This window comes from Cucurbita maxima, unplaced genomic scaffold (assembly GCF_002738345.1).
Source record: "Cucurbita maxima cultivar Rimu unplaced genomic scaffold, Cmax_1.0 Cma_Scf00010, whole genome shotgun sequence".
Lineage (NCBI taxonomy): Eukaryota > Viridiplantae > Streptophyta > Magnoliopsida > Cucurbitales > Cucurbitaceae > Cucurbita > Cucurbita maxima.
The window spans coordinates 2,650,180-2,666,904 of record NW_019272026.1 but is presented as its reverse complement, the minus strand read 5'-3'; the positions used below and the strand labels follow the sequence as shown (position 1 = coordinate 2,666,904).

Sequence of the window (16,725 nt, the reverse complement as noted above, 5' to 3'; positions counted from 1 at the left end):
AAAAAAAAAATATTAAATATCGAAAATCATTAATAAAGCTGGTGGGGTCCACCCACCAACTTCCACGTGTACAAGCTGATGAGTTTGATCCACTTGTCCTCATTCTAATTTTCGTCGTATTAATCTTCTTCTCCACTTTCTGTTAATCGACGAAAAGAAAAACGAAGTCCCTGAGCTCATCCATGGCGGTTGCGATCATTTTCGAGCGATGAAATATCCGTGCACTGCAAGAAATCTTCTCGCAACGTATTTGTTTCGTCAAGAAGACGATCTCTCTCGTTGCTCTTAGGGAAGGTAATGGCGGTTTCTGCAATCATCTCTTCATCGCGATTATTGAATGTTGATTTCATTTCCTGTGGTTATATCAATGCGAGTCTGATTATATTGCATTGTAGAGATCGAACGCGGACCTGCTCTGGATTTGTTGATTTCGGTGGATTTCTCTGCGTTTTTTCGTGTTTTACGGTGAGGATACGATTGATTTGTTGGTAACGTGCGTCGCGTATGTGTGTGTTTCTCGCTTTCGTATTTTTGTACGTGCATTTGCTTTGATATGGAAGCTGGTTTTGCATAAAGCTAGAGTAGGAGGCAAAGCGTTTCTTAATTTTTCAGGAGGTATTTTTTTTCGTTTGCTTGATTGTGGCAAAATGTGGCGCGATTTCTCTGCATTTGTATGAGTTTAAAGGACGCGAATGCAAGTGGACTGAATGTTGCGTGTACATTTGAATCTGAACGAAATTTTATTTTACTAACGTTCTGCATTGTTGGCGAAGAAAATGGAGCAGAAAGAAAGAAAGACCTGTACGTGTAGAGTTTTGTAGCTATTCAGTTGCTTATGCCTTCGAAAGCGAGTTTTGTAGCTATTCAGTTGCTTATGCCTTCGAAAGCGATGTTCATTGTTTGATTATGCCCACTGCAGTTGATACCATGCTCGGGAACGGAGTGGTTGGGATTCTGTCGGAGTCTTCTAACAAGTGGGAAAGAAGGGTGCCTCTAGCCCCAGCACACTGCGCTCGACTTCTGCACGGAGGAAGGCAGAAAACTGGAATATCTCGTATAATTATTCAGCCATCGACCAAACGTATTTATCACGATGCACAATACGAGGATGTAGGCTGTGAAATTTCTGATGATTTGTCAGAATGCGGTCTAATTCTGGGTATCAAACAACCCAAGGTGAGAAAAGTTCTTTTTAATTACCTTTGCCTATTTTGTTTATTCATTTTTGGAAAACAGATAATTAATTCAGTTTTTTTTTTTTTTCAGCTGGAGATGATTCTTCCAGATAGAGCTTATGCCTTCTTCTCCCACACGCACAAAGCGCAAAAGGAAAACATGCCTTTACTAGACAAAGTACCACGACTGTTGCATCTTTACTCCACAACTATAAATTCCTTTCGACAAATATTCTTCTAATCTTCTATTTGGAATTCAGATCTTATCAGTAAGGGCATCATTATATGATTACGAACTTATAGTTGGAAATCACGGAAAAAGGCTACTTGCATTTGGAAACTATGCTGGCAGAGCTGGATTTATTGACATTTTGCATGGATTAGGACAGAGTATGCTCCATTCCTGGAATATACTTTTTAACTTTTTATTTATTATGTTTTCCCGTCTTGTCAATTATATCAAAATATGTTTAAAGCTGAAGATAGGAGGGGGTTAGTTTTTTAGTAGTTTGGGATAGTGACTTGATCGTAATTTGTTTGGCTAGGCTTTGTTATCAGTGAAGTTTGTCGTCTAGAAACCAAAAGAATCTATCTATGCTCCAAATTCACTTTATAATTTGGTTCTGCATTAGAGTGGTTATCAACTAAAATTCAACTTGTTTCTGCAGTTTCTGCCTTCTTATTGCCCTCTTCAAATCTTTTATATCTGACATTCAAAACATTCAGAATTCTTGAGCTCGATGTTTTTTTTCCTTTTATACTCAAAACATGGAGACGGTTGGATGCTCTGGTATAATAAATAATGTTAATATTCCCACAAATGTTACTGTGCAGGATATTTGAGCCTTGGAATTTCCACTCCTTTCCTCTCGCTGGGTTTGTCATACATGTATCCATCCCTGGCTGCTGCTAAGGCTGCAGTAATATCTGTGGGTGAAGAGATTGCAACACAGGGCTTACCACCAGATATTTGTCCTTTGGTCATTGTGTTTACTGGCTCGGGAAATGGTATTTCATCTTTTAATTGATTGTTCTTTTTATAATTCATAGTATTTAGAGCTACAAATCCACAAGCTCGCGAATGTTTTCTCCCTACAATCACGATCTAATCTTATATATGCATGATTAATCATATTTATTGAATTTTTTGTTATAGAAATTGAAATTGTATTAATTAAAAAATGCAAGGAAGAAATATTAGAAAAATCAAGCATCTAGAATACTGAGATGTAAAAATGGTTCCAAAATTTAAATGTTTACAGTTTGGATCAACAAAAAGTGATAAATAAAATTCGTTTCTAGATCATTTTCCATCATGAATTTGTTTCTAGATTCTTTTTGAAAAATTGATTTATATATATCAATGGTGGTCAGCTTGCATCCAAGAGGAAGAGTCAATATTTTAAAGGCATTTACCCATGCTAGAACCAGTCAAAGAAGCTAATCTTGGTGAAATGTTAGAATCCAAGAATAATTTTTTTTTTTTTTTTTTTTTTTTTTTTTTTGTATAGAATTTTTGTAAGAATATATATATTTTTTCTTTTTAAGAGTTAGATTGTTTGGTGGAGAATCAAATAATTGACCTTTAGAATGATAATTGGTATCTCATCCATTGAGCTATGCTTGATTGACTTTGTAAGAATAATCTTGTGACTTTACATGCCAAAATGATTAAGATGAGCAACAGATTGAATAAAGAAAGATCCCAAAAAGATATCCCGATATGGTCAAATTGAGCATAATTCAACTAGTTTAGGCATATACCATTGACCCAAGAGTTTAGAATTCGATTCTCCCTTACCCCATATGTCATTAAACTGAAAAAATAAAAAGAAATATATCCCGATATGCAAATGTATTTGTATTTGAACTATTGAGTTACTGACAGATTAACTTTCAAGTTCCTCATGTAATTCTGTTAAAGAAAGTGAACGTTACATTGGCTTGCCTACATCCTCAACAAATTGGATATCCCTTTGATTTATTGTGCAGTTTCTCATGGAGCGCAAGAAATATTCAAGCTTCTTCCTCACACTTTTGTGGACCCAAGTAAACTTCCAGAAATATGTGGGAAGGTGGGTTCAAGGTACCCCTTCATATGTCCTATTCACAAATTATTACTTTGGCGCATAATTCACTCTTGGACTCCAATACTGTTAACATAATTCACTCTTGGACTCCAATATTGTTAACATAATTCACTCTTGGCCTCCAATACTGTTAACATAATTCACTCTTGGATTCCAATACTATAATCTGATTAACGTAGTTGCCCATTTCAATAATGAACCAATTGACTGTTGTCAAGCTAGTTGAAAGTTCAAAGTTGATGATGGGTATGCATCATTAAGTGATGGTGTTGGCAGTATTATGAATGTCTGATATTGGGAAAGGTGGATTCTCCTCCTCTGTCACGTGATGTTAGAGACATTGGTTAAACCAACATGTTGACTTTTCTTTAGTGGAATTGTGAAATGCTGTGATTGTCGATAAATTAAAAAAATTTCCTAAAACATTGATAGCTCACAATTCCTTCCTTTCTTTACTTGTCTTCGATATAACCTGTGCAACATCTTACGATAATGAGAAATGGATTTAATGAATAAATTCTCAAATAAAGTAGAGAATAGTTTTATTTATTATAAAAATAACAATGACTTTATGGTCTTCTTGTTTGATACATATTTGTAAGTTTTAGAAACCACAAGCTACCTAAAATAGAAGTTAAAAAATCATTAGAAAAATGTGAATACGAATTTTCTTGGGACGATGCTACCTCATTTTTAGTGTCTTCAAGAATCAAACATCAAATTATTAAGAATGAATAGATTAATTGATTTTTTAGTTATTTAGCATTTTCTTGTTCAGTCTGCAGGAGGATTTAGTTTTTTAAGCTACTTTTAGATGCTTTATTGTGCTGAGCAGTTTTCCTCCAACTGTTTTTAGAATGTGGAACTTCGCCAACATGGAACAACAAGAAAGAGGGTCTTCCAAATATATGGTTGTGTCGTGGGTTGCCAACACATGGTTGAACACAAAGATTCAACAAAAAAATTTGATCGAGTAAGTTTTTATTCACCTTTTCTTTCCCTTGAGTCAAATTTTGATTGGGATTCTGGTTATGTATACAAAACTGCCAGTTACTTTGCATGGCAATATCAATTGATTAGAGAGTGAATGAATTGATCACGGAAGGGTTTCTTTTTTCGTAGTTTCCTGATAAAGTTGCAGCACGAAAATCATGTGCATAGATACCACTCGGATACATCCACATCATTATTTAAACATTAGAACATAAATGTGGTATTAATAAGGAAAACATAAAATAAGTTTATGTAAATCAGTCATGATATGACCCATATTTTTTATGTGTGTTTGGTAGTCCCATGATATTTTTCCTCTTAAATAGCCTTTTGGAATGTCCTTTCGAAACTACATTGCTTTAATTTCCGACCTCATTTTATTCCTGTATCTAAGTTCATTTGTGAATGTTCAGATCTTCCATAAAGTTCTTCACTTTTCTTTATCTGCAATTAAGTGTTTCAATGTCTTTATATGCTTTTGACTTGGTATGTAATTTCTGGGAGAAAAAAAGAACCTAAATTACCAGTTCTTATCTTGTTTTGCAGGTTGATTACTATGCTCATCCAGACCAATATCAACCTATTTTCCATGAAAAGATAGCTCCATATGCTTCTGTTATTGGTATGCTTTCTTTTGCTTGGTTCCTTGTTAACTTTGTCTGGGACACATTTACTCACATTGTTTGTTTTAACTAGCATAGTGAATGTCAGATTTCTTTACGTTCTCTCATTTTCCACTTTCTGGATCTTATACGAATGTATACCCCATTCACTATCAATCTTTGTTATAGAGACAATTGGTTCATAAAATATTTCGTAGCTGCAAGCTTAATTGAAAGGGGCGCATTTTGCATTTGACTTTATGGACAAGATCTCCATTTCTTTTGTTCTATAATATTTCTAGTCCTCATGTGGTGTGGCGTTTGTTTGAATATGTGTACATGGCCAGACATGTATGCGTCCATGTTTTTATTCCCATATTAAGTGTAGATCATTCATTCACTGTGCAGCACTAGGTAAGAAACTTGACGGCATATAAATGATGGAAATATTCTCACATATATTGATGAAAATAAACTTTCAGTGAACTTATACCCACTTGAGGGTTAAAGAGCAAAAGCCAATAACGTTGTTTCATTGTTGATAATGTTTTGGAGAATACAGCTATCGGCATATATTCAATGCACTTCTAATATCTATACGAACATAATGCTAAAAAAATCATATTTTATATTCTTAGTACAAAGTTAAAAACCTTTATTTAGGATAACACACCCAGAGCGTTTTCCATTTCAAAGAGAGTTTTTGGTCCAGGAAAAACCATAAATAGAAATCTAGTAACTACGACCCATGCAATGTAATAGCTGTCCATGGTATGGCTCTTAATGATTTCATTCTTCATAGCAAGGAATGCAATCTATATGAGTCGGTGCTTGACATCCAACACTTTTTAGTACATATCTGTGAAAAATATTGTCATGTGTTTTAATTAAAGATGAACGCATGTGCTACATCTTGGGCAGAGGTGCAATGGGATTTAATTGTTAGCTATTTAACTGGATAATCATTCAATAATGAGACGGAGGATTATTTTGGTTGGATACAACAACTGGATACTTATCTGTTAAATTTTGACAATTTCCTTGCTGTTTTGTAGTAAATTGCATGTATTGGGAGAGAAGATTTCCACGGCTGCTGAACACCATGCAGTTTCAAGATCTAATGAGAAGTGGATGCCCTCTTGTTGGTATTTCAGATATAACTTGTGATGTAGGGGGTTCGATAGAATTCATTAACCAGACAACGTCAATTGACTCTCCTTTCTTCCGGTACATAAAATTAATGTTCATCGGTGTAGAATCTGTTTACTGTCACTCCCTCTCTTTGTGTGGAATTGTCTGTGGATACTAACATTATTGATTATAATTTTTTTAATTTATTGAACGAGTAAAACAATGTGCACTTTTCAGATATGATCCTTTTAATGATTCATACCATTGTGATTTGGAAGGCAGTGGAGTGATATGTTCCGCCGTGGACATTCTTCCAACAGAGTTTGCCAAAGAGGTGATTGGAATATTTCTCTTTTGCTGGGATTTATGTTAACTAGGCGTGCTGTTCTGTTTCTCTGTCAAAAAGTAACCCCACCTTTTGTCCCCCTTTGTGTTCGCTCCATTTTACTCCACCTTTAAAGTTTGTCTATGTGCATTTTCTTTTAGATTTTTTTCAGTCTAGATGACATTTATTTTTATATACATTTTAGTCTCTCTGCTCAACATTATCCTTTTATTTTTTTAAAGGCCTCCCAGCATTTTGGAGACATCCTATCGACACTTGTTGGCAGTCTGGCCTCAGTAGTCGACATTTTAGAGCTACCCATGCATTTGAGGAGAGCCTGCATAGCCCATAGAGGGGCACTAACCTCTTTGTATGAATATATTCCACGTATGCGGAAGTCAGAAACTGAGTAAGCTTCTGTATCCACCATCTTGGCATTTCATTTTGATTTTAGTGTGTGCTCATCTTCAGTCCATTCTATGATTGTGTGGTTCTCAGATGAATGCAAGTGGAGTTTCTGGAAGTTGATGTCAAAACTCAAAATTTAATAAACTTGACCTTAAATTTATCCCAAAACTTGTCTAAGAACCCGAGAATGCTTTTGATCTATAATAGTGCATCGTTGAGCACTTGTGTTTTTTTTTTTGTTATTTTATAATCAATATTTAAACATTATATTTTGCTATTAAAAGTAAAACTACTTTTTTCTAAAGTAATGTTTTAATGGCTTATGCTTTGCTTCATCTTTTCCTTGAATAATTTAAACTATTATTCTTAACTTTCAGAGAATTATCTGTGGATATTGCTAATGGCCACACCAACAAAAAGTTCAATATACAGGTAGGTTGCTGAAGGCATATGTTAGATACGTCTCTTCGGTTTGTCCATAATCCACAAATTTTATGGTTGAAGTAGATCCTAACTATATTTCCTCTGCCAGGTGTCTCTGAGTGGCCATTTGTTCGATCAATTTCTAATAAATGAGGCCTTAGATATTATTGAAGCAGCTGGTGGCTCATTTCATTTGGTTAACTGTCAAGTGGGCCAGAATGCAAATGCTATGTCACACTCAGACCTTGAAGTAAGCATGCTCCCAATCCAGTTTATATAGAAGAGTTGATTGATGTATTGTAAAAACTTATCTTATCTAATTACTTTCCTTCAGTATCTATTTGAGGTAATGCAGTATCAATGTCTGTATCTCTTTTCTTATAATTCTTAGATTGAATTGACTGGATGTTTTTTTCCCCTATAGTTAGATAAAAAGATGCATATACTTACTGGAATCAAATTCTCGTAAAGAATGTATTGATTATAGATCCAACATATTCTACACATGCGAACTAATTGATGGTTCTTGTTAGATGTCTCATAAATAAAATTTTACTAGAATTCTAATGATTACTAGTTGCTGCTTACATTTTATTTAAATTGGTCTATCCGTTAGTAGTTTAAAAATAATTTTCTCAGGCCCAATGGGCAGAACACTGTTTTGAAAGTATACTATTGCATTTCATCTACCAATTATGCTTGCTTGCTTTTAGAGCCCTCGTTTACCATTCAAATTCATTATTTTGTGTGATTCTTCCAGTCTGATAAACCATTTTTTTCCCCTTTAATATTGTAATCAGTCAGACAAGTTTCCTCCATGCCTAAGCAGACATTAATTAGATTCATGTTTTCCTTAAGTGATTATCCTACTTTTGGCAGATTGGTGCTGATGATACAGTGATTTTGGATAAAATAATTTACTCTCTAAATCTGATGGCTAATCCAGAAGAAAATCTTGATCTCGTAAATAAGGAGACAAATAAGATTTTTCTTAAGGTTGGTAAGATTCAAGAGAGTAGCTCTAAAAGGGAAGATACAAAAAGGAATACTGCTGTTCTGCTTCTTGGAGCAGGTCGGGTTTGTTATCCAGCTGCTGACCTCCTAGCATCAAGCGGAGGGAGTTCACATCGTCAGTTCTGGAAAACTTTTCTTGAGAACTATGCTGAAGACTGGAATGATGTTGAAGTTATCGTTGCTTCACTCTACCTGAAGGATGCAGAAGAGGTAAAAACTTATATGATTGCATATGCCAAAAAATGCTGCTAGAATATTATTGTTTGACACTGCATGGTAATAGCAAGAGGATAGGACTTGAATGCACTTTGTGAAAAGTGTGTACGTTCCCTACTTTGATAAGGTCGACGGTTTGTGCATATAGTACTGTTTAGCTTACGGGCATTTTTTTGTCTTTGTATGCCATTCTAGATAACTGAAGACATTGCTAATGCGACAGCTGTGCGGCTCGATATTACGGATTCTGAGAAACTTTTTATGTATATCTCACAGGTACATAATTTAACATTTTCTCTTAAAAGCCAGTTTACTATGACTAAATAATATTTGCAACAAGAGAAGTTACATACACGTTGCTTTATGCTTTTGTACGGCATTGAGTTGCAGCAACGAGTCATTTATCAGTTTGTGTTGTCTTACTTGTTTTCAGGTTGAAGTTGTTATAAGTCTGCTGCCACCTAGTTGCCATCTTACTGTAGCAAAAGCATGCATTGAGGTAATGTGTAGTGTTAAATAGTATAATTTTTAAATAAGGTTCCTCATCCTTATCATCCAGGAACCTTTTTACCATCTAGTGTTAAACGATATAATTTTCACCTGATATCTTGGAATTTATTATATCTGATAGCATGGAAAGAAGAAGTTTGAGTTCAACAATTTATTATAACTGATAGCATGGGAAGAAGTTTGAGTTCAACAATATCATGTGAGATGAGGGATTCGAACCTCTCAATTCTCACCTCTTGATCAAGAGTATATGTTTTAATACGCTGAGCTATGCTATAGAAGTTAGGGAGTTATAGAGTTACATTATGTAAATGAACCTAGAAAAAATCTTTTTGAATATTTATCTTATTATTTTGGTTCCCAATTAATTCAAGAAACTTATGGTAGAAGATGTTTCATCTATTTTTGTGGATAATAAGTTTAAATCTATGTACCTTTGAAGTTTGCACCAAGCGGATTAAGAAAAATAAAAACAAAAAGTTAGTTTAAGATGTATCTGCAAGACCTCAGTAAGGAAAGAATATATCCTTTATGAGGATCTGGCAGTAAGAAGTTGAACCCGAAGAAGGGAGAGTTTATGTGATAAGAAACTACCTGAAAGTGTAATGCATGCAACAACAATTTACTAAGGAGCGACTGGTGAAAGAGAACAAGAAGTGGCCTCTAAAAGAGGAAATTTTGTGGGCTTTGGTGGTTTCAGTGAGTTTTTTTTTGGTAATTATTCGTTAGCTTGACTCCTTTTATAAGTCCTCTTTTATGTATGCCCTTGCATTTCATTTTTTCTCCATGAAAGTTCGGTTTTTAAATAGAAGAAAGAAAAAAGAAAAAAAGAGGAAGTTTTGATGAATGTGAGAGTGAGATGGTATGCGACCTTCGGGCAATCCTTTCCATTCCTAGCCTTGGGTGAGTGTAGTTGAGAGCATGAGTGGTTGAGGTTTATTGGAAAAGTTTTGAAAGAGGCATAATCATTTAGAATTTGGGTTTATTGGAATAAGTGTCATGAATTGAATGCTCTAGTTATAAATGGGGAACATGGTTGAGGAATTGTCTGGGATTTGCAAACTTCTCCATTTTATTCAATGGGAAGCCTGAGGGGAAATTTTTTATGATGAGTGGTGTTGGTCAAGCAAACAATCCCTCTCTTCAATCCGTTTAATTTTGTAATGATTGGTGTCTTTACTAGACTTATTTTTATGGAGATGGATATAGGCTTTTGGGCTTTAGGGTAAGGAAGGAGGGAGAGATTTCACACTAATCATAATTGGCAGTCTGTTGTTTTCTCGTGCTTTAGAATCAAAGGATCTAAATATGGGCTATTGCAGTCAAGAGAGTTTTATTTGAGAGGATAGTTGCTAGTTGTTGTTGTTGCTTTTTTTTTTCTTATTTGAAAATTTTGATCTTGTCTTGTATGGAAGAATTGTGTTTTTTTTTTTTTCCAATCCTTAGACATCAAAGTATTGTAGAAACTAAATATTTAAAAATGACTAAACCATGCAATGTAGATTTTTTCTTCCGCTCTCTTCTCATTCAGACATGATTTCTTTTGATTGCAGCTTAAAAAGCATCTAGTCACTGCTAGCTACATTGATGATTCCATGACACTGCTAGATGAACAGGCAAGGAATGCTGGTATAACAATTCTTGGGGAAATGGGTCTGGATCCTGGCATAGGTATTCTAAACCTTTTTTTTGTCTAGTTTGTTAATGGCTCGTCATGTACTCTATTGAATTCTTTTAATCCAAACTAAGTTTTGCTGACTGGTCTAGAGTTGAAAATTACATACTTCTAAGGTTTTAGAAAGGTTAGAACTTGTAGAGAAAGAATCTGATATAATTTCGTCCATTTTTCTTTTATGACTGGGAATTTTATTCCATGTATCCTTTAAGACTTTGTTATTAGAAGTTTCTGGTGCATGGGGATCATAAAATATAGATAATGATAACATCCTCACTCTCTGACAACCCCGCATACTTTTGCATCAACCCTTAACGTTCTACCTTCCAAGTAATAAAATCTCTTAGAGTTTAATGTGGAAACTCTCCATGATATTTGCCCTCCTTCCTCACTCCCCCTATTTATAACTAAATTCCATAACCACCTCCCCTAACTAATTGCTACCCTTACCCTTTTAATATTCCTAGACCCTAACTGCATTCTTATCATAATTTTATGCATCTTTTTTCTTTTTCATTTTTTTCCCTCACAATTTGTGCTTTGATGGACCGTGCTTCAGATCATATGTTAGCAATGAGGATGATCAATGAGTCACATCTTCAAAAGAGGATAGTGAAATCCTTTGTATCATATTGTGGGGGAATTCCATCTCCAGATTCAGCAAACAATCCATTAGCATATAAATTCAGGTACTTGTTAGAACAACTTTTCCTAATGATATATGAACTTCGACTACTTTTTTTTTTTTCCTTTTTTTTTAATATAAGGTGAATCATGAACAAAAATGCTTGGAAAATGGATAAATGACATCACCTTAAACATGTAACGGTAATAGTACAGAAACTTGTATATTCTCACTCAATACCCATAAAAATTTTGAAGTTTGTACCTACATTTTTCCTTAGTAAATTTTAAACAACGTTGATGATATTTTTAAGAAACTCACAGAAACAAAATCAAGTATTTACAATTTTCAGATGTCTAACAAAATAAAATTGTACTGGAATTGGGAAACTGAAATAAGATGTCAATGAGGTTATGTACAAAAGTAAATCTTTTAAAATAGCAATTGATTGAAAATAATATTTAATTATCTAATAATAAAACAGGTAAAATCTTACAATACATGCATAGAGAGAACTCAAGATATCAATACAGTAGTCGAAATTGTCTGGAGAGGAACAGTACGTTGACTTGTGCTTCAAGCTTGATAAAGTAGAAAGTGATACTTGGAAGTAGGGAAATTTAGTTATAGGTTTTTAGTCATTTTTGGTGAGGAGGCTGTAAGTTTGATGCTTAGGATTAATTTCATGTCGTACATGAGCGAGCATGCTTACAGACATGATGGGGCAAGAAAGTCATCCTGTGCCATATACATTGATGGAAGATTGGATTCACGTGAATGAACGAAACATGAGTGATTGGATAGATGAGTATACCAAAAATTTAGAATGGACGAAATGTCTTCTGTGTAAATAAATGTTTGGACCTGTAATCATACTAAGCCACTTACATGTCCGGCCTATTTTCCATAGAATTTATTTTCAACGAGGCCAAGAAGGCTCTGTTTATAAAAAAATGCAAACGTGCATTCAGTGTTCATATATTGCCGTTCGCAGTGGAAGTTTCAAAGATAATCCTGGCAAATTTCTCTAATTCTGTTGCTTTGATTTTTACTGTTTTAAGTCGGATTCTCTTGAAAACGTTGTGTTATGCATGAAAATATTCAGTGGAAGTTTCAAAGATAATCCTGGCAAATTTCTCTACTTCTGTTGCTTTGATTTTTACTGTTTTAAGTCGGATTCTCTTGAAAACGTTGTGTTATGCATGAAAATATTCAAGTTCCCCTGTACCATTCCATGACTAAACCTTGTGAAGATGTACCATTTGTCAATGTTAAATATTTTATACTTACTAAATGCATCATCTAGTTTTATGGAGATTCAATAACATTTCTTATTTTATGAAATATATTAGTTGGAATCCTGCTGGAGCTATTCGAGCTGGAAGCAATCCGGCTACATATAGATATGAAGGAGAAACGGTGAAAGTTGAAGGTAACCTGTTAACACTATGGGAAAAGGTTCAGATAACAAGAATGTGTTGCACTCTGCACTTAATTTATTATTTCTTGCACACAAGATATGCCTTATGCTTATTGAGTACAAAACTTATAGAGCTTATAAGTCTTTAGATTAGATAATTACCATTTATTTTATTTTGTTTCAAAGTTATGATGTTATGATATATTAGACATTAAACCTTTTTTTTTTTCTTTTTTTCATTAATACTTCTTGATGAGAAAATTTACTCAAGCAGTGAAACTTGCAGGAAAGGATCTTTACGACTCTGCTGTGAGACTACGCTTACCTGACCTTCCAGCGTTTGCTTTGGAATGTATTCCAAATCGCAATTCCTTAATTTATGGAGATGTATATGGCATTGGGCATAAGGCATCGACCATATTTCGTGGAACCCTACGTTATGAAGGCATGTTCTCTTTTGGCTTTTAAACATGTTTTCCTGAGGAGTCCCACTCAAAACCTTGTTTTACACATGATTTTCTCGAAGAAATCTGGTTAATTATGAGTTCTAAGCTGAGTATAAATTTAAATATTATGGCTTTTCTTTTTCTCTGTCTTGATACATTGATCTTGTAACTGAAGACAAGACAACAGTTCTATATGAAAATCAACTGTTACATTTTCCATTCGTTTGGAGAAAGTTGCAGTCAGTAGGCTTTGTTTAGTTTTGTATTATAAGCTCTTTATCAGCAAGTGGCACCTAGGTTTTCTGATTTCAACTTAAGAAATTGTGTTTTTGTAACTCATTTACTGTTAACATGTATAGGATTTAGCAAAGTGATGGGAACCCTGGCAAGAATTGGATTCCTAGACACTGAAGCTCATCCCTTTCTTAGGAATAGGAAGCCACTGTTTCGAGATTTCTTGCTTGAGCTTCTCAAAATTAAAGTAGAATTGAATGACTCCACGATTAGAGAGAAGGACATTAGGGAGAGCATTATTTCTAGTGGACTCTGTAAGGAGCAAGAAACCGCTGTAAGAGTAGCCAAAACAATCGTGTATGCAGCTCTTCCCATTGCTTTTCTGTTCAAAAGATTAATTCTATATTCTGCTTGAGAGGCTAAAAATGACAATGGATATCTACACTTTTCATGAATCAGATTTTTAGGATTTCATGAGCCAACAGAGATTCCTTCATCTTGCCAAAGTGCATTTGACGTTACCTGTCACAGAATGGAAGAACGGTTAGCCTACTTAAAAAATGAGCAGGTACTCTTTCGTTTCCCCTGTTAATGTTCATTCATATTCTAGAATGCTTTACCATGTAAATTTTTTATTAGCGCTACATGGTTTATCTCCTGTATCTTGATGTCAAAAAAGGCAAAGGGGTTTCAGTTCTTTTTTTAGTCAGATTTCAGGTTACAATTAAGGAAAGAGAGTGGAGAAAAAAATCTTTAACAATCCAGTTTCAAAATTGTGAGATGTAATAAAGTTTTACCATTTATTAAATTATTTTATTCAATCTTATTAAAAAAAATACTATAAGATCGCATTGTGGCTGTAAATAGGATATTGAAACCTCACATACACACATTGGGCTTGGAGGATGACCAGTCTTAGAGAAGATATCGTTAAGCTTAATCCTTCTCAAGCTTAATCATATGTAAGAAGGAATAAGGATAAGAAATTAATAAGGGAGAAGGGTGAGTTCCATTTATCGAGTGAGAGACTAGGACAAGTTACATAAAGAGTGTGAGTGACAATCTAGTTGGTTAAATTATTGGTCTACTCTTAACTGATTGCTTTTATGGGAGAGTAGGTAGAGCTCTGAAACTCTGGAACTCTTTGCAATTCACCTTTCTGTTTATAGAGAATGCAATCTAGCCTCTTTCTGTTCTTGTTCTCTTTTCGTCAATTCTGATCGCATAAAGAGAAGATTTCCCCATTCCCTTCTTTGATGATCACTCCCAACTGATGTAGCCTTTGTTGGAAAGATTTTGAAAATAAATGATATCTACTTCAAAGCTTGGGGTTAAGTTTATGATAGCTTTCAATTAAATTGGCGTAGGATTAAAAGAAAGAATGATCTTCTAGTGCGAGATAGAAGTTTGTATTGTCAAGGTTACTTGTGAGGCTGTGGAGTAGATATTTGGTTTAAAAGACATAGGAGAATTTCTTTCGGAGGCCTTTTTTCCTTCAACTCTAGATCATCAATATGTTCTTAAATTTTCATCTACAAAAAGCTGTATATTTATCATACTTCAAATGTTTGTCAATACTTTATAACAAGTTCATTTCTTATGATGATCAGGATATGGTACTTCTACATCATGAGATACAAGTAGAATCGCCAGACGGTCAACGTAAAGAGTGTCGCAAGGCCACGTTTCTAGAATTTGGGAGGATCGAGAATGGAAAGATCACTAGTGCAATGGCTCGTACTGTTGGTATTCCAATAGCTATTGGGGCTTTGGTAACGACTTATACATGTTTTCTTACCATAATCTTGCTTAAAGCTTCAAGCTTTGGTTTAATGTTACTACAATATATTTGTCAATGCAGCTTTTACTGACAAACAAAATCAAGACACGAGGTGTTTTAAGGCCCATTGAATCTGAAGTTTATATTCCAGGTAAGTTCAAACCCGACGAATCATTTCCTTCTAGTTTCAGTTTACATTTCTTAAATCGTTACCACGAAATGCCTGGAAAACAAGCCGTTTGAGTCTTTAACGATAAAAAGTTTGGTTTGGTTATTCATCATCTGATTCGAACATGACTCGAACATAACTCAACAGCCATGCTGCGATTTAAAGATAAATAAAACCAACAAGGCCAATGGAACAAATCGACCAATCAGTCAATGAAGTAGGCTAGAAATTGACATTTTGTAGATCGAACGTGTTTATTTGGAGTGTGGAAGTATGTTTATTTGCTCGAGTGTGGAAGTTTCCCTGAACAATTACTTTAACAACCTACTATCCATCGATCATCAAACTTGCTAACCTATTACCTTTTTTTTTTTTTCATGTTGCAGCCTTGGATCTCTTACAAGCTTATGGTTTCAAACTAACAGAGAAGATTGAATCCTAGCTTGGCTTCTAACACTACTAGAGAAAAGGGATAATGCACTGGGGAAGTAATATATATATATATATAGTTTAAAGATTTGTTATGGCAACCTGTTAATATAAAAACATCTTGATCTAAATCTGAGCAACACGTCAAAAGAAAAATTATATGTGGGGTTAAGATAAAGTCTCATGAACAGTATGAACAAAACCACATCCAAACTTCATGGGTAAATTTTGATGTCCAGCTATGTTGTAATATGTCGTGATATGATACCCTGTAATGATCCTTCGTGTGAAGTTCATACTATACCTATCCTGTAATATCAATATTGTTATTATTATTTCTTTCAATCATGAAGATTTGATTCTTATTTCCTATTTTATTTTGATGTATAAATACACCCATAAAGGTTCAACTTCACTAAGGTTGCAATCAACATATCTATAGATGAAATTATGATGTGGGTTATCAATTTTTACTTAATTTATGGCAGAGAAGCATACTCTATAGTTTGGATAAATTATTTGAGAGGTTGAACAACTTGATGATACAACAAATAATTTAACAAGAATCAAATTGTGAACTAGTTCCGATTGATCCTTTAGATATATTTCTAATATTCAAATCGAAGGCGAGCTATTACCATATATTTTATTTTATTTTTTAACTTTTAAATTTGTAACTATTTTATTGACCATTTAATTCTAAACCCTATTTTCTAAAGCATGTCTGAGAAGATTGATTCAAGAACAAATTTTAGTTTGATTAAGGACTCCATTATAGAATAAAGACCTAACCATTAATCGAGAGGCGATGGGAACGAGGGAACCCGTGAATACATAATATTCTATTGAAAATGAATCCTAATAATTCATTGGGATAACTATTGTATTGGTTTTTGTTTCCCTTGTGATGGACTGAGAAGAGGAGGTACAATTCAATTTCGATAGTAATATTTCATTTCAGTAAAATGCAGTCAGATGTTTGGGGTAGTGAGTGATCAAAGGGTAGTAACTCATATTACGGTCTATTTCTCCAAGCAAAGTTTTTCACATCGCAATGCCG

At 34.3% G+C, this 16,725-nt stretch overlaps 1 protein-coding gene across 2 annotated transcripts; it reads left to right on the top strand.

The window, feature by feature from the left end:
• Positions 1-132: 132 nt before the first annotated feature.
• LOC111484863 (alpha-aminoadipic semialdehyde synthase-like) lies at positions 133-16,028 on the top strand. Of its 2 annotated transcripts, XM_023131482.1 has the most exons (26): positions 133-294; positions 396-465; positions 920-1,176; positions 1,267-1,353; positions 1,436-1,565; positions 2,010-2,183; positions 3,168-3,250; positions 4,122-4,238; positions 4,805-4,880; positions 5,916-6,087; positions 6,229-6,325; positions 6,559-6,725; positions 7,102-7,156; positions 7,257-7,397; positions 8,027-8,371; positions 8,573-8,653; positions 8,811-8,876; positions 10,441-10,558; positions 11,122-11,251; positions 12,540-12,619; positions 12,894-13,052; positions 13,413-13,644; positions 13,747-13,855; positions 14,898-15,059; positions 15,149-15,218; positions 15,623-16,028. In XM_023131482.1, exons 3-26 carry the CDS (start codon positions 928-930, stop codon positions 15,676-15,678), a joined length of 3,156 nt encoding a protein of 1,051 aa, XP_022987250.1. In that variant the 5' UTR covers positions 133-294; positions 396-465; positions 920-927; the 3' UTR covers positions 15,679-16,028. The 2 variants fall into 2 exon arrangements, with proteins under 2 accessions (XP_022987250.1, XP_022987251.1); XM_023131483.1 differs by lacking the exons at positions 133-294; positions 396-465; positions 920-1,176; ... (1 more) ...; positions 1,436-1,565; positions 2,010-2,183 and having other exon boundaries at positions 3,168-3,261.
• The last annotated feature ends 697 nt before the right edge of the window (positions 16,029-16,725 follow it).